Source organism: Colobus angolensis, unplaced genomic scaffold, assembly GCF_000951035.1.
Source record: "Colobus angolensis palliatus isolate OR3802 unplaced genomic scaffold, Cang.pa_1.0 Scaffold49, whole genome shotgun sequence".
NCBI classification, from domain to species: Eukaryota; Metazoa; Chordata; class Mammalia; order Primates; family Cercopithecidae; genus Colobus; species Colobus angolensis.
This window is the reverse complement of record NW_012118376.1, coordinates 1,686,788-1,706,059: the sequence shown is the minus strand read 5'-3', so window position 1 is coordinate 1,706,059 and position 19,272 is coordinate 1,686,788. Positions and strand designations below refer to the sequence as shown.

At 36.3% G+C, this 19,272-nt stretch overlaps 1 protein-coding gene across 2 annotated transcripts in view; it reads right to left on the bottom strand.

Moving 5' to 3' along the window:
• Nucleotides 1-19,272, bottom strand: part of AP3B1 (adaptor-related protein complex 3, beta 1 subunit) — a 318,221-nt gene that overhangs the window by 69,396 nt on the left and 229,553 nt on the right. For both annotated transcript variants that reach the window (XM_011959213.1, XM_011959211.1), the window contains exon 22: nt 19,063-19,169. In XM_011959213.1, the coding sequence (XP_011814603.1) occupies nt 19,063-19,169 (107 nt within the window). The remainder of the gene's footprint in view (nt 1-19,062; nt 19,170-19,272) is intronic.

Here is a 19,272-nt window from a genome sequence, read left to right as displayed (position 1 = left end):
AAAAAAACAAACAATGCCATTAAAAAGTGGGCAAAGGACATGGACAGACACTTCTTAAAAGAAGACATTTATGTGGCCAACAAACACGAAAAAAAGCTCATCACTGATGATTAGAGAAATGCAAAGCAAAACCACAATGAAACACCATCTCATGCCAGGCGGAATGGCAATTATTAAAAAGTCAAGAAACAACAGATGCTGGCAAAGCTATGGAGAAATAGGAATGCTTTTACACTGTTGGTGGAAATGCAAATTAGTTCAACTGTTGTGGAAGACAATGTGGTGATTCTTCAGCAATCTAGAGGCAGAAATACCATTTGACCCACCAATCGCATTACTGGGTATATACTCAACAGAATATAAATCATTCTGTTATAAAGATCCGTGCACACATATGTTCATTGCAGCACTGTTCACAATAGCAAAGACATGGAATCAACCCAAATGCCCATCTATAATAGATGGATAAAGAAAATGTGGTACATACACTCCATGAAATACTACGCAGTCATAAAAAGGAACAAGATCATGTCCTTGACAGGGATATGGCTGGAGCTAGAAGCCATTATCCTCAGCAAACTAACACAGGAACAGAAAACCAAACACTGCATGTTCTCACTTATAAGTGGGAGCTGAAGATTGAGAACACATAGACACGGGGAAGGGAACAACATACACTGGGGTCTGTCAGGGGGCATGGGAGGAGGGAGAATATCCAGATAAACAGCTAATGCATACTGGGCTTAATACCTAGGTGATGGGTTGATACTGCAGCAAACCACCATGGCACATGTTTACCTATGTAACAAACCTGCACATCTTGTACATGTATCCTGGAACTTAAAATAAATAAAATAAAAATACACATTAAAAAAAACCAATAGATTAAACTGATAGCAGTGTTAATGGGTTCTATACTAATGACTCTGGAAAACAGGAAGGATTAATTCATTCAAAACACATTTGAGGAGCACCTATTATGTATTAAGCACTTGGAATATAAAAAGGTCCTGTCCTATCTTCCAGAAACTCAGGTTCCAATATCATTATATCTATATTTCTAATGTAAAAGACAAGGCAATCCTTCCCCTATGCTGATGATGTTTACTGAAGCTATTTGAAGTCTCTCCACTTAATTTCTTCTTTTTTAATTTGAGATGGAGCCTCGCTGTGTCACCCAGGCTGGAGTGCAGTGGCATGATTTCGGCTCACTATAAGCTCGACCTCCTGGGTTCACGCCATTCTCCTGCTTCAGCCTCCCGAGTAGCTGGGACTACAGGCGCCCGCCACCATGCCCGGCTAATTTTTTGTATTTTTAGTAGAGATGGGGTTTCACTGTGTTGGCCAGGATGGTCTCGATCTCCTGACCTCGTGATTCCCCCACCTCAGCCTCCCAAACTGCTGGGATTACAGGCGTGAGCTACCACACCCGGCCTCTCCACTTAATTTCTTTAGATTTCTAGAAATTCAGAGTTGGAAGGGACTCCAGAAATAATCTATTCTTGTTCCCTAATTTCATAGATGACAGCCTGAACAGAATTTAAATTCTGATGTACTAGTTTATATTTATAAGATATTGTGTCAGGTCACATATTCTATGAAGCATGAATGTCAAATCTTCAGTGAAAATATGTAAATGAATGAGTTTCTGAAATTATGCATTTAAAAACGCATTACAAAAAATTTTCAAATGTATACAGGAGCAGAGACACTAATATAATAAACCACTGGGTACCGAGCACTAAATTTCAAAATTACCAACACTTAGCCCATCTTGTTTAACCTAATCTTTTACTCAGCTTCTGAATTATTTAAAAGTAAATTCCATACATTATTTCATCAATAAATACTTCAGTTTGTATATGTAACAGATGAAGATTTTGAAAGAAAACATACAATAGTATCACATCTAAAAATGATATAAAACAAAAATTCCTCTAATTTCACCTAAAATACAGTATTCACATTTCCTTGGCTATTTCATGCATGTCGTTTTAGAGATGAATCAGAATTCAAGAAAGATGCACATATTTGTCTGGCATCGCTTTTAAATCTCTCTTAATCTAAGGTATATGACTTCTAAATTGGAATTTGCTGAAATTTTGTTTTGTTTTTTGCGGGGAGTATTTATTATTTGTATAAAAGTGTAAAGCAGATCTTCCATATTAACATTTGGATGGGAAAGGTCATAAATTCAGTAACGTAAAACAGCTGCAAGTTTATGGAACTAATCCTTACTGATAGGTTTATAAAAGCTACATATAATTACATTCCCTGAATGATTTGAGTAACAATGTGTCTAATTTTTGTTTGTTTGTTTGTTTGAGATGGAGTCTCACTCCATCGCCCAGGCTGGAGTGCAGTGGTGCAATCTCTGCTCATTACAACCTCTGCCTCCCACGTTCAGGCAATTCTCCTGCCTCAGCCTCCTGAGTAGCTGGGATTACAGGAGTGTGCCACCATGCCCAGCTAATTTTTATATTTTTAGTAGAGACAGGGTTTCACCATGTTGTTCAGGCTGCTCTTGAACTCCTGATCTCGTGATCCGCCTGCCTCAGCCTCCCAAAGTGCTTGGATTACAGGCGTGAGCCACTACGCCCAGCCCAAGTCTGATATATTCTAAGATAAGTGGTTTTTACTTTTCTTTGATATTAGGGTTATATACTGTACTTGTTTTTACTCCATACTCTCCTGCCTGTAGTAATAAATTCTTAGTGTTCACTGGACATGTATCCTACAGCTAAACTCATTTTCTCTTCCTTCAAAGAGAAATAAAGTTGTTGTAAATATCATAATAACATCTTCCATGTTTAGGTCAGGTTTCTCATGTTAAGAGATTTAATACTGTTAGAATAAGAATTATTAATTTCCATACCATGTCCTGCCATGTGTTCAGAAAAAAATTTGGTACGCTTTTTAAGGGGAACAGTGGTAACACAGAAGTTAACTTGGCTGAACTGTAATTAAGTAATATTTGATATATGATTGACCAATGCATAATCTAAGATACCATAAAGCTTAAAAGCTATATTCTTCATTTCAGTACCACAATTCAACAGTAGCAACAACATTTGAAATATAGCAATTCATAGTCACACAAAGTTCCATCAAATTTGTGTGACTATGAACTGCTTTTTTAAATGCATAATTTCAGACTATGAACTGTTTTTTAAAAGACAGAATTTCAGAAACTCATTTATTTATACCTTTTCACTGAAGATGACAAAACTGCCTGAAAAGATGAATCTTTTAAAAACAAACTACATTTTTAAAATAAGCTATATTTTAAAAATATTCTTATTTCCTACTGTGGTATATTTAATTATAATAAAAGCTAAAAATCATAATCGTAAGGAAAAGTGGATAGATGTTCAGTGAACTCTCAGCTCTGAAATGAGTGAACTCACAGCCAGTGGAACTACTTACCACAAAGGAGGAGGAAGGGACGACGAAAGGCCCAAGGCTTTCTTTACCGCAACCTCTTTAATCCTTCAATCTCTTGCAGATTTCTGTGCATGTTTCCTTTGTTTTTTTTAGGTGACCTGGGTTTTTTGCCACAAATAATTGCTAGTTCATTAATAACTACAATTAGCATCTGATCCAGTGGATTTGTCACTGTGGGGAATTTTACTGTAATACTAACAACTAACATTATGAGCACCGCCTGCCAGTTAGGACAAACTGGCACATATTTGCTTAAGCCAATTAAAAAATATTTTGCAATAAAAAATCTCCAACTAAAAATTAATAACAATCTCTTTTTAAAAAGTAGCTCCTTTTAGTAATCTAGGAAAGGAGAGATGAAAATGGTCTGTTATGAGTCCCTCAGAAGTAGCATAGAAATAGAAAGATCAAGCAGCAGGATGACATACCTTAAGGTTTAATTTAAGAATTAAAGCAACCTCATACCCAGAGGAGAATTGAATAAAGGAATAAGATGGGACGTGGCTAGGCAATGGAAGCACAAAATACTGTCACACTTTAATTTAAAAATGTTTTCAATTTAAGCAGACCCAGGCCAGTGATTTTTTCATTATTTTTACCACAGTTCCATGACTACTGACATTTTCATCAGAACAAATAAAGGATTTTTCCTAAATTTAAAATGACAAAATTATTTTTAATTTTGACTTACAATTTCTCCCTCTTCTAAACTCAAAGGAATTTGATCTTAGCTGGACTTGTCTCTTAGCCTGGGGCCCGAATATACCTTAACTTTATAAAGTGTTAAAAAAAAAAAAAAATTTAAACATAGTTCTTCGCCGGGTGTGGTGGCTCACACCTGTAATCCCAGCACTTTGGGAGGCTGAGACGGCCAGATCACCTAAGGTTGGGAGTTCGAGACCAGCCTGACCAACATGAAGAAACCCCATCTCTACTAAAAATACAAAATTAGCTGGGCGTGGTGGCTCATGCCTATAGTCCCAGTTATTCAGGAGGCTGAGGCAGAAGAATTGCTTGAGCCTGGGAGGCGGAGGTTGCAGTGAGCTGAGATCGCGCCATTGAACAACAAGAATGAAACTCTGTCTCAAAAAAAAAAAAAAATAAGATAGTTCTTCTCCTATATTAGAAAAACTTTATCATATATTATCATTTTTTGAATGAGATCACATATTCATGAAACGTCTGGCATATAACTTAGTAAATGTACATATTCAACAAAGATGTCCCTCAAAGCAATCTCTCCTTGCAGACCAATTTAAAAAAAGTCTAGCACTCTGCCGATATAAGAGATTGGAAAACAAAACTAAAATACCCTAGTGGCAATTAAAAGAGAGTGAGGAGGAGAACTGGTAGGGGGGTGGTTGGGGAGGATATATCTAAGATAAGACTAGTCAAGAGAAACTGAAATCCTAAATACAATGCAACTAACTTCAATCACAATAGTTATTATTATATGCACAATTATCCTAATAATTCCAAATACTGTTTTAGTAGATTTCAGATGGAGTGAATCAGATACTTCTTCATGAATTATGGTTTCTTTTTTTCTTATTACTGTTTTAAAACCAGTGACTTCCACACCAAAAAAAGGCCTGAGAAGAGTCTTCTCTGTTTCCCAATTGAGTTCCTACAACACAAACTGGGTCAGGGACTTATCCCTGACTCATGGAGAGTTGTAAGTCCACTGGCTGCCAATTTTCGACAATGGCAAAAATCTGTAAGCCTACTTGCTAGCCAATTTTCCATATTCTTTTGATAAGGAATTTAATAGGACAAATGATAAAAACTGCAGAAGCTACATTTGCTTTGTGGCTTTTCTTTGTACCACTCTGGGTGCCCAAATTCAAGTGGATTGCAAATGGGGTTGCTTCTTCCTATCCTTCAGCCTATAAATCCATGGGGAGCTGGGGGGCATGAGTACAGGGCTTCTTGGTCATGCTGCCAAACTTAATGTCATCTTTTTGCTGGTCATAGGAAATTCCATGCTAGCTACTGACATTCCATGCTAGCTTCACCCTGGCATCGTCATCAAGTGACAAAGTGATGGTCCTTAATGCCAATTCAAGGAAAGCAAACGGCATAGAGTACAGATGATGAAAATCATCCTTCTACCTCTTGCTAAAGGAGAAAAGTAGTTCCGGTATCTAAATCTTAAGCTGTGCCAAATATTGAAAGTAACTCTTTTAGGTTATAATGGTACAGAGGAAAAAAGGTGGACATGTGGAGTTTAGCAAATGTCAAATAATAGTGTTTATGTTCATAACCAGAGAAATAATGACAAATAAAGACAACTTGTATCTACAGATACTTCCCAACAGACAAAACTATGTTACGAAAAGCAAAGCACTTGGTATATTGTAATTACGTACTTTGAGGCAATTTTTCTTTATTTTCCCAGTCAACTATAAACTTTCTCAGGGCAGGAAGCTTGCCCATCTTGTTTACCACTATATCCATGGCTTCATATTCTGGTCTGAATAAACACATGTTGGATGAATAAAACACTTAATTGGCATATGTGTAGTAAAGAATTTGATCTAACCTCAAGAGAGCTTAGGACTTTCTCTTAGCTCTTGAGAGGCCACCTCTAAACCCTTGGAATTTCCCCAGTGATAAAAGTGCCTTTGTTATTCATGGTGGGCCCTTTGGGACCACACCTGATAATTTATGCCACTGAGGTGACTCATGACAGGCCTTCAGATAGCTTATGCTAAGGAGATAACTAAGGGTAAGGCTGGCCAAGCTAGAAAGACCAACCATGTGATTAGAGAGTTGGGGCGCTGAGCCACTTAGTATCAGACTGACCTCTCGAGACAGGGGAGGGCTGGAGACTGAGTTCAACTATGTGGCTAGAGTTCAACCATGTGGCAACAGTTCAAACAGTCAAGGCCTTATGATGAAGCCTCAATAAAAACTCTGGATGTCGAGGTTCAGTGAGCTTCCCTGGCTGGCAATACTCCATGCATATTGCCAGATTTTCATGCCAGTAGGGTAACCCAAAAGTTTCACATTTGGAACCCCCCCAGAATCTGCCCTAGGTGTATCTTCCTTTGGCTGGTTCTAATTTGTATCATTTTGCTAAAACTGTAATCCTAAGCACAGTGCTTTTCTGAGTTCTCTGAACTGGCAAGTGGTTTTGGGAAACCCGTAAAGTTACAGTTGGTGTCAGAAATCTTGGGCCAACTTAGTCTGGAGGACTGTGCCTTTAACCTTGAGTTTGGCTACCTCCAAGTGACATATAACAACAAATTAGGCCTTTTTGTTTGTTTCATGGATTGTTCTTGAAATTCCTTACTATTTCTCAGTGTACCACTTTTGCATTTTGAAACGATCATTTTTCTTAATGAGCCTTCCTGTGTTGTCCAAAATTAAATTCCACTTAGGGTTTGTGATCCATAAGGATCAAATCTGTTATCTTTATGGTAGCTAAGTCAGAGCTCCCTCACTAATTTGCCACAAATGGGTCAGAGGTGTGCTGTGATACTGCCCCACATGAATCCCCAAGGCCAACTGGGGCCTGTGGTAGCTGGAGCTCCTGGACTTGGGTGCCTCTAACCTCCTTCAGCATTCTCTGTGTACCCTAGAACGCACTATAGGTATTGCCACTTTTCTACATGTACTGGGACACAAAAAGATTGGAAAACAAGTTAAGGAATCATTACTACAATTTTTCCATGACAGTGTGCCATCAACATACTTCTCAATATCAGATCTGGTTACACATGCTATACTTAAGCCCTACATTGAACTACTGTTTCAGCAATACTCCAGTTCTTTCATACCCCAACCCTTCAGGTATACTAGTTTCTCTGCTAGGAATGTCATTCTTCTACTCCAGCCACCTAGGCAAATTCATTCTTCCAGATTCAGTTCCAAGGTTACATATGTATATCTTCTATAAGAGATCTTTGTCACCCAGGAGCACTTGGTGGATTTGTCTCTAGTTCAGCACTTACTACATTAATGATTTGTCTGTTACCCTCAGTAACCTGTGAGTTTCCTGACAACACGCTCTATGACTCACCTCCCTTTTTCACTCCTTTTATTTGGCCTTTTTCTTTGTTGTCTCCTAAAGCATGATGTTCCCTAGGATTCCATCTTCATTTGTCTCTTCTCACACACAAGGTTTCCCTTCTGTTCCCCTACCTTAAACTATTACCCATAACCTGTGCATATGCTTGTATTCTAATTAGTTGGCCCTAATTTTTCACTAAAATCCAGAATGGATTTTACCTTCTTACTGGACGTCTCCAACTTGGTGTTCCGAAAGCACCTCAGAGTAACATGTTCCAAACAAAATTTCAATGTCATTGTCCTTTCCTCCTCCTTATTTTCTATCTTGGTTAACTGGGTACCACTATCCAGATAATCATTCCAGTGGAAATCTCAGTTATCCATCTAAAAGTTACCAAATTATCCCTTTGTTCTCTTCCTATCCAATTAATCTTTCACACAACTTTATAAAACAAAGATCTGATCACTATCAATGACCTGCTTTAAAATCTTCAGAACTCCTTTCAAACTGTTTCACAATATGACTTTCAATCAGTAGCAACTTCTCTCTCCAACAAAACATACATTTTGTATACTAGCTATATCTAGCTATAGAACTTCTCAAAAGTATAATATGCATTTTATCTTTTCTCTTTCATCTGGCTATGCCCTGGGCTGAAATACTCATCTCCTCTTCTTCCCTGTTGGTAAACTCAATCATTCTCCAGGAACCAACACAAATATCGCTATCCAAGTCCATACTGATAGGCACTCATTGCAGAATTACTTGCTCTCTTCTCTGTACTCCTATAACGAAGTTTTCTAGTTTTTTTCATTCACTAAACTGTGAGCTCCTTTAGGAAGGGACTATGTTTTATTAACCTGTTACCTGTAATTCCTAGCATAGTGATTTAGTCATACTGTGTTCAATAAAGTTATCTTTTAAGTAAATGAAATTAAGCTATAATAAAGCCTTTCAGTCTGCATGTATGTTAGAATGCAAATATCTAGAGAATCTCACTGATATCTATCTATGAACAACATAAACATTAGGGAAACGTGTTGTTATCTGCCTTATGGATTTCAGATATGAAAGCTCTTAGGTGTTGCAAATTTTTATTGGCTATATTCATGAATACATTGCAAAATGCAAGCCATAAGTAATACAGCTAGTATTCCACCATCTGAAAGTTAGACCATCTGTGTCTGGGTTTGTCAAACGCAAACCTTGCTTTAAACTCTTATTAGAATACTGTCAATTCTTCTGTTTTTTAAAAAGGTACCATCCATAATCAACTACATGGCTAACATAAGTTAAAGTTCTTTTTGAAATAAAATCTAAAGGGTTGAAATATTTCTATTTCACTACAATTTTCTTATATAATTCCTTGAAACAGGAATCTTAATTCATTTTCTTTTTTACAAAATAATTTTACTGAAATAGAACCCTCATTAATTTGAACTCTAATTGAGAATTTAAAAAAACTAAGCATGGAATGAAGGATGGACTAAGTTTGCACCATCTAGGAAGGAAAAGACCTATCATGGAGCAAGTATGATTTTACAGGACATATAAACGCATTTCATTAATTAAATAATTTTAAGGCGTTTACCACATATGGTATACACATACAAAGACTGATTTAGCATATAATTATAAAGGAAAGCAAAAAGATATGGAAGAAAAGGAATGGAATTTGGAAGCACAAACCCCGGACTCAAGTATTAAGTGTACTATTGATAGTTTCATTTTAGTTATACTTTGGATTTTAGTTTATATTTAACATAGCTCACATTTATAACAACCCATATATAAAATAATTTAAGCAAATAAGTATAAAGACCAAATTAAAACAAAAACAAAAAGCCAACGTCCCTCCCTCTTCCAGCATCATGAGTAAAACTTTAAAAATCTGAATGACAATCCCAAGTATACCCCTCCCAGATTGCATTCCTCTTTGCTTCCAGCATTAGAGGTAACCAGAATTTGCATTTGGTGTTTGCCAGTTGCAAGTATGGTTTTATTTGTTTTATTGTTTATTTATATGTTTGAGATGGAGTCTTGCTCTGTCCCCCAGGCTGGGGTGCAGTGGTGCTATCTCGGCTCACTGCAAGCTCCACTTCCTGGGTTCACACCATTCTCCTGACTCAGCCTCCCAAGTAGCTGGGATTACAGGTGCCTGCCACCACGCCCAGCTAATTTTTTGTGTTTTTAGTAGAGACAGGGCTTCACCGTGTCAGCCAGAATGGTTTCAATCTTCTCACCTCGTGATCTGCCCGCCTTGGCCTCCCAAAATGCTGGGATTATAGGCGTGAGCCACCACACCCGGCCACAAGTATGGTTTTAAACATTTTCCACATATGTATGCATCAATCCATTAAATAATTCTACATACTTTTATACTTTCTACAAATAGCTTCCTACTATATGTATTCTTTTGTAATGTTCCTATTTATTTATTTATTTGACAGGTCTCACTCAGTCACCCAGGCTGGAGTGCAGTGGTGCCATCCTGGCTCTTGACAACCTCAGCCTCCTAGGCTCAAGTGATCCTCCCACTTCAGCCTCCCGAGTAGCTGGAACCACAGGTGCGTGCCACCATACCCTGCTAATTTTTGTATTTTTTGTAGAGATGGGGCTTTGCCATGTTGACCAGGCTGGTCTAGAAGTCCTGGGCTCAAGCAATCTGCCTGCCTCAGCCTCCCAAAGTGCTGGGATTACAAGTGTGAGCCACTGTGCCCAGTCTGTAACGTTTCTTACTATTGTTTCTGAGATTTGTCTAACAGGTATTTCCAGTTCATTAATTTTAACAATTGGCACAGTATTCCATTGTATTTGCATGCCACAATTTATGTGTGTATTCTAGTGATAGATGTAGTTTCCAATTTTCTTTTTTTTTTTTTGCTCTTACAATGTGTCAGTGAACATTCTTGCATGTTTTCATGTGTAGCCACATCAATTAGTGAGTCATGGAGAATACATTATTCAACTGGAGTGAATATTTCCAAATTACTCTCTGAAATACCCACTAGGTATGCCTCCATTTTTTTTTTTTTTTTTCAAACACACTGTTAAAACTAATTTTCAGAGAAGCCTACTTTTCACTTTAAACAATTTTTAAATAAGCTTCCTGTTTTTTAACAAAACCCAACAACCCTCATATGAAACCATTCAATAATTGTAATAAGCACACATATTTTAGATTTGATTTAAGCTAGGTTAATACAATCAATGGTATGAAAATATGATTGGTGGAAAAACCTTTGATTGGTTGGTAACTGGATGAAGTGAAAACCAACTAAACAATGGTTTCACCAAAGGTACTGTCTCTCTTTGATACACCTGTGAGCAGACCTGGTGAAATATTAGGCAAGTAAATTTTCAGTTGGAGTAAAGGATAGCTTGATCATTTCAAAATACAAACGGATGGCCCTAAGATCAGGATTTAGGGAAAAGCCATAGATGTTGATTCAGGGTACCCTTGAGTTATTATTGCTAAACTTGGGAGCCTTATTCAATAACCAATTCCCTAGTCTTAAAGAAGAGAAGACAAAGAACAAGATGAGAGATGGCTTAACCCGCTGATAATCTGGCTTTGGTTCATGGCGTGCTAATGTTTTCTTCAGCACAGAATAGGACGCAAGAAGAGACATACTTGGATGCAAGATGTCCAAATTCCTGCTGAGCCTATTTTTCATAGCATTACTTCATTATTTTATAGGACATGTGAATTACTGTAACACTATCCTTGGTTGTATTAAAGAGGTATATAGGAAACAAAAGAAGTTTGTTATTAAGGAATGACATGTACCACTCACTGCTCCTTTGACATGATTTTAGGAATATAACTATTTGTAGTTTTTTCCTTAACTTGGTAAGACACTGAAGGTATTCAAGAAATTTAACTTTATTTTCTCTTTTAAGTTCTGAGGAAGAGAAAAATTATGAAATCAATCCCAAACATTTTAGAGCAAAGTGATATTTACTTTTAATATGAATTCTTTGCAATAAAAAAAAAGTTATAATCCCCTAACAAGCTTTCAGGATTGGCATGCAGTAACTTCTGCCTGATTTAGATATGTCCAGTACAAAAATGGCGAATTTTGCTGGGCAGACTAAGCAATAATCCTTTCTGTACAATAAGGGTTTTTCAGTCCCCAATTCTGCAGATCCTGGTGCTTCCTGAGGACCTTATGTTTTTGTTTCACTGAGTCACTCTCCCTGCATAGTTCTAGTATCCAATTTGAGGGCTGGAGGAAGGGAAAGAAATGGAATAGATGACATCAACCCTATGTTATCACTGAACATAAAGACCTTGGAGCCTCTCTACCCTGTCAATCCCAATTTTGACTGAATCCTTCCTCCTATAGTCTATATCTAGGCCAAGATCCTCAAATCTGAATCTATTATCTTTTGCCAAATCACTATCCCACTTGTTTCAGAGCCATTGGACTAGATTTCAGGGTTTACAGCTACAGAATAGAATTCAAACATTTTCAGGATCATTATTTCATTTGATTTTCATTAAAAAAAGGTGTTTAGGATAAGTATTATCTCCATTTTGTAAATTAAAAAATGGAAGTTTATACAAGTCAAAGAATTGCTCAAAGTCACAATGATAATAAACACAGCTCAGTCAAGGGTTAAAACCAGGTCTTGGGGCTCCAGATTCAATGCATTTCACAAATGTCACTCTGTCTTTCTAAATGAGTTCTTAGCATTTTAAGGTGGAACTCTAAAAGTGTATTTACACATAAACCCTCTGACTTGTGATTACATGTTAAAGAATCATAGATAGTATAACTCCATTATGGTATTATGGCATTTGGGGATTGCCTTGGGAGCCTCTTTTTTTTTTTTAAAAGATGGAGTTTCGCTCTCATTGCTCAAGCTGGAGTGCAATGGTGCAATCTTGGCTCATTGCAACCTCCACCTCCGGGGTTTAAGCGATTCTCCTGTCTCAGCCTCCCAAGTAGCTGGGATTACAGGTGCGTGCCACCACCCCAGGCCAATTTTTTGTATTTTTAGTAGAACATGTTAGCCAAGCTGGTCTCTAACTCCTGACCTCAGGTGACCTGCCCACCTTGGCCTCCCAAAGTGTTGGGATTACAGGTGTGAGCCACCGCACCCGGCCACCTTGAAAACCTTGTAACCTAGGAAGGTCAGACTCTGATTTTTCCATAAAAACATAATCTTAAATAGTAAGTGAATAAATATAGTTTCTTACACAACTAGTTTGAGAAGAAACAAAAAATGCAAAGGATGAGTCAAGGTTTCATGTTGATGTTTACCAGTTAAAGCAGAACATACACTAAAATAGGTAACTTTAACTGTTTTATTCACTTTAATATTTTTGTGACCCAAATATACAAAGTAATTTAAAGCACAACAGATCAAAGTTTCACTCAACGTTTCTAATACCAGAGGTGAACAAGTTATTCTTATTTCACATTTATTCTTACACATAAAATTGTCTTTTTCCCCTATTCTTTTTTCATCCCTGCAAGAAGCATACATTTCTTTTGAGACGGAGTCTTGCTCTGTCGCCCAGGTTGGAGTGCAGTGGCCGGATCTCAGCTCACTGCAAGCTCCGCCTCCCGGGTTTAGCCATTCTCCTGCCTCAGCCTCCCGAGTAGCTGGGACTACAGGCGCCCGCCACCTCGCCCGGCTAGTTTTTTGTGTTTTTTTTTTTTTAGTAGAGACGGGGTTTCACTGTGTTAGCCAGTATGGTCTCGATCTCCTGACCTCGTGATCCGCCCGTCTCGGCCTCCCAAAGTGCTGGGATTACAGGCTTGAGCCACCGCGCCCGGCCAAGAAGCATACATTTTAAGGACTGATGTTTATGTGTTTGCAGGGCTTGATTTAAACTCATGACCTAATAATAATCCAGTAAAAAAAAATTTACCAAGTTAACCAGTTTGCTCACTGAAATACTATAGCAGGAACTAAAATGTTCTCTCGATGGACCTATCTGTTGGCCAATGGCCAGTCTCTGGCAAGACTAAAACATGCTGTGTTTATAGATAGTATCTATTATAGAGTTTAAAAAACTAAAGCCTTTCCTTATAATGATAATATGTTTGTCAGGCATTATTTTTAAAAATCTCTATGTTCTGAATATATAATTCAAAGGATAGGAACAAATAGTGACTTTTTTAATTAGAAAAATATTTGGTGTGAAAAAGCAATTGCTCTTTGGGTTTCATTGTAAATATTTTGTTAACTGAAAAAATCTCATATACATAAGGAAAACAAATAACATTTACTAGAATAAATAAAAATTATAGATGGACTAGAAAGTCATCATATAAACTAAAAAATGTTTCACCTCTTTATTTTAACAAACTTACTCAAATTAACCCAGTGACATTATTTTCATTAATTCCAAATTCCATCGTAGGTTCATACACACATAGAATATCAGAGTTAAAAGGAAACATGGAAATCTGTCTTGCTATCATTTCATAGTTGAAAAAAAACCAAATGATTTGCTCAATATCACCCAACTAATTAGTAGTGGTGATCTAGAAAGACAGATATCAGATGGGTCAATAAAAAGGAATCTGGCTGAGCGTGGTGGTTCACCTGAGCCCAGGAGTTTGAGACCAGCCTGGGCAACATGGCAAAACCCCAGCTCTACCAACAAAAATTTAAAAATCAGTCAACAAATTAGCCATATCTACCAACAAAAATATAAAAATCAGGGTGTGGTGCCAGACAGCTGTAGTCCCAGCTACTAGGGAGGCTGAGGTAGAAGGATGGCTTAAATCCAGGAAGCAGAGATTGCAGTGAGCCAAGTTTGCACCACTATACTCCAACCTGAGCGACAGAGCCAGACCCAAAGAAAAGAAGAGAAAAGAAAAAGAAAGAGAAAAGGAAGAGGAAAAGGAAAAGGACCTAAACAAATAAAAAGGAATCCTCATCATTCATATATGTGCTTTCCATTTCTATTTTAAAAGTATTGCTTTTCGGGTAATAGATGTGTTACATCTTAAGAGAAAATGGAAGACATTTAAAAATATGTAAAAGAAAATTAAATATAAAGCATCCATAATCTCATCATTCATAAAAGCTCTTAAAATTATGATGCAGTTTCTTCTACTCTTTCAATTTCCAAAATTGAGATAATATACATAACATTTCGTATCCCTTTTTCCACCTTACATTATACCATATTTTATCTTATTAAAATACGTAATAAAATCTTAATAATTGTACAAAATTCCTTAAATTGTTTTTGTATACTTTTTGTAACCATCACTACTATCACTAGACATTTAGGTTTAAACAACCATGCACATAAATCTTTGTAATTCTAATTACTTCCTTAGAAGAAGAATCTAGACATGAGATTACCTGGTCAAAAGGTATACATATTTTGATGGCTTTTTATACAGATGGCCCAACTGCCATCCAGAATGATGTAATAATTTATACTTTTACCAGTGGAGCAGTGTATAATGCCTGCTCCATTGCATACCTCAGCAACAACAGATGTTGGTTTTTGTGATTTTTGCTAATGTTACAGGCAAGATGGTTCTTTAAATCTACATTTATTCATTACTACCACTAAACCTTTTTCACATATTATCATCTATATTTCCTCCTCTATGAATAATGTGTTTATATCATTTGTCCACTTTTAAAAATGTTTTATTGAAGTACAATATACATAAAGTACACACATCTTAAGTGCAAAGCTCAATTTTTTTCATAAACTGAATACACCCATGTAACAGCTCCAAAAGACAGATCAAAAGACAGAACATTATCTTGTTTTTCCTTATAAGCACTAATTCTCCTAGGAGTAAGCACTATTCTGATTTGTTATATCATAAATTAATTTTTCTGGTTTTTGTTCTTTTGTTCATTTTTATAGTAATAATTTGTTTTAAAAAGTTATCATTTATTATAAATTATAAAACATTTAAACATTACAGAAAAGTACCAAAACAATCAACAAGTCATTCCGAAACCATTCCATCTAAAGCAACTGTTAACCATGGTGAACATGACACTTCTGTACCCACTGACAGATATACAGAGAAACAGACAAATTATCCCTTAGAATGGGACTATAATCTTACTTTGAAGAAAAAGATATGGAATTAAAACCAAAAAATAAAAAACCCTCCAAAACATCAGATAAATGTTCTTTGAATATATACAAATCATTAAGAGGTCTGCATTTCATTAAAAACAAAAACAAAAGTGGTTTCAATTTTGCATATTACTGAGTGTTTTCCTACATTGAAAAAATAATTACCATGCATCCTGTCATCATTCCTCACCTTCTAGTTTTCATTTCTTATTTTTATCATTTATACTCAATCATACGACCACAATTTTTACAGCTACTGATTCTATTACTTTGAATCACCCTTTCCTTGGTTTCAACAATCAGCAGTATCTCCACTCTTCTTTCTTTAAAGTAGAATCCATAGTAATTTTCATGTTTCAGCATATCTATGTACAGCCTTAATAGTAAGAAGAAAACACAGTTTTCTTGGGTCACACTTCATTTCCTTTATAAAGTTACACTAATGATATACATGTAATGAAAATGATAACAGGAAATATTTAGTTATTAGTACGTATCAGTTACTATTATAAACATTTCATGTTTGTTAATCATTTAATACCAACAACAATCCTATGAGGTAGGTAGCATGATCATTTTACAGATGAAAACAATGGAGGCACTGGAAGGGGAACTGACTTGCCCAAAGTCTCTAATTTGTAAACTGCAGAACTCTGATTTGAACACAGGTAGTCTGAATCAAGAGCCTGTGCTTCTCACCGCTACATAATGCTTTGACGTTTGCAGCTAGGACACGACTGGAGGGAGGGACAGTAAAGGATGCTGCTAGCTTTAAGGAGTGAAGGCCAGGAATGCTAGATGTTCGTGGTAATGAATAGGGCAGATCCTGACGATACAGACTGTACCATGTCCCTCACAAAAGCTCTGTTTCCTACTATGAGAAAATGAAACTATTAACATTCAAATGTCTTGTTAAACATTCGTGAGGTGAAAACGTGCTTAAAATTACTTGATCCTAGAACATTTCACATAAAATACAAAGTTTTTCTTCCCTTTGGCAAGATTTTAACAGGTTCAGTTTTCCAGGAATGCAACTTTGGTGCAGAAAAGCGGTTCAGTGTTTGGAAAATTATGTCACTGATGGCAATACCGCAACCCATAGCATTTGAGTTGCCGAACAACACACCTATATAAATCTGCACATATAGTTCTCACATTCATGAGTTCTATATATGAGTGCCAGCATCATTTAACTACTTCTAGTGTAGTCATGGTCAAACAGTTACATATCACTGAAAATATTAGTTTATTATATGTTACTTTTATTTTTTCTATTCAACTAGGACAACATGTTGACTTTAAAATTATAGATGTACTCTATCATCTATGAACTTCATTTCAGGATCCAAAAATCTCCTAGATTTATTGAGATCTCACAGCATTATATGGGAGTTGTAATTCTTGAGGGGTTTTCCTTATTTTCCTCTGATGTCTTCCATCCACTTCTTTCCAAATTCAGACACATAATGGGGAAGATTAAACTCTGGTTGATTCATCATCTTTTCTCAGTACTGTTTTGAGGGTTGGATGTGCTATTAGGAGCCATGCCATTCTGCAGCAGAATATTCAGTTTATTTCTACAGGTTCCATTTTTCAGAGTTCTAGCATTTTCTTTGTTTAAAGTTCTATTCCTGTCCTTATTTTATTGTTGCTGGTGAACTTCTGGTTGTCATTCTTTTTAGCACTACTTGTTTGATCATTTTGTTAGCTTTTGGGGAGTGAGTGTTGTAGTCCTGCTTCACTCAGCCGTGTCAACTGGCGGTCGTTTTTTGCCCAACTTTAGATGGAGTGGTTTTCTTTCCTTTGAAGAGACCATCTCAATAAACATTTTCCTTAGTATAAAAGGGTGAGTCTGTCAATTACTTTGTGATGAATGAAAATTTACTACAAGCTTTTCTAATCTCAACTGCTTTCTTCTTATAGTTAATAAAGTAGAAGAGTCTACACTCAGGTCCATTATCACATATATCACTTTGGAGAATATTCGTTAACATTTACTGAGTAATGACAATGTGTCAGTCACTGTTCTAAGAGCTTTGCATATATTATTTCATTAATCTCATAACAATCCTATGAGGTAGACAGTATTCTCATAGGAAAAGGAGGTTTAAGAGTACCAATTTGCCCACAGTCACATAGCTATTAAGTGGCAAAGCAGGGGTTTGCACCCTGGACATCTGATATCAGAGCCCAAGTTATTATTTATTCACTACCTTACTGCCAACCAAGGTTTTAGGGACCTCCTGTTCCATTCAAGGTACTAACTGCTTCACTATTGATTTTTTGATTAACACTTTTTCTTTAGAGCCTACCACAAATGCTCAATAAATATTTATTACCTGAATAAATGAAAGACTTAACTGCTTATTTTCAATGTTTCCCCCTTCATATCTTTTAATGTGCCTTTTCCTTTTAGAAACAAGGACAAATTAAAATCGCAAATACCATTCTTATTCATTTCTGAGTGGTTAAGAGATAATCTCATTCTATGCTTAAAGAGAACATTGTAGCTTAAAACTTTTCACCTGTACTTTCGAAGCGAGGTGACCAATGTTGAACGGAAATGCAGATAGCTTTTTTCAGTATTTCACTGCATAGCCCTGATAGCATACTTGCTTTGAAGGAGGAATTTTTTTCCATAATAACACACAAGAATTAGGCACTTCTTTCTCCCACTTTTGGCAGAAGCAGTTCTATGCTCCCAGGCAGTTCAGATGATCAGTTACATACCCTGTAGTACCCTGCCAGCCCTGAGAACCAGATCTACTGAAGCTACCTGTGCCCATCAAAGCTTACTATTCTGTCTCTTAGTCTGTCAGATTTCTGACAACAAATTAACAAGAGGTCAAGCATATCAACAGATTATATATCTTAGGCAGCATGCTTGATTTGCAGTGAAAGGTTAGTGGATATAATATGCTAACACAATAAAAAGTTGTGGCAGCTTCAAATACCATGATAAGTTGATGGTTTTTGCATTATTTCGTGACAGGTAGGTTCTAGCCTCACTTCACATCACATTCTATAAATAACATTACAGAATAATTTTAAAGACATCAACACATGTAAATAAATGTACAAAAATAAGACAAAGAAAAAAGTTATCTTGAACTTTTAAATAAAAACAGTCATGAGTTTTTAATAGCCTACGAAAAAATAGCGTGGTAGGAATAAAATGATTACGGAAATGAAAGTCTGTTAATGTAGACAACTTTTTGTGGTACAGTTCAGGTGTACGTACTGTGTCAATGTGGTGAAAAACCTTTGTATGTTACAGATATATAACAATACCAGAGAAAAACATACAGATGATAATTAAGTGTGGACAACAAGGGAAAAAACTGAGAAGACAATGGTTTGAGTAAATTATTTAAAAAATTAAAAGGTCTTAGCTAAATTGGGCTTGTTCTTAGAGAAGAATCTGTTCAAAACTAAGAATCCACTTCAAGTATTTACATTTTAATAAAAAAGATACAATGGCAACGTAAGAAAACTGAGCTGGTGTATTTTAAAAATAACTTACACTGATGACTGAAGAGGAAGTTGACAAGTTTAAACCTTCAAGATCAGCCATCAAACTTGGAGAAAGAGCTGGTGTGGGAAGTGCAACTGGAGTGGATACTGGGTTAACTGTAAGAAAAGGCCCAAATTAGTAAATGTGCATGAACATTTAATTCAAATTATTAAAAGCAACATTTTTATTTTGTTAGTAAATCTAATTAAATTACTTTGA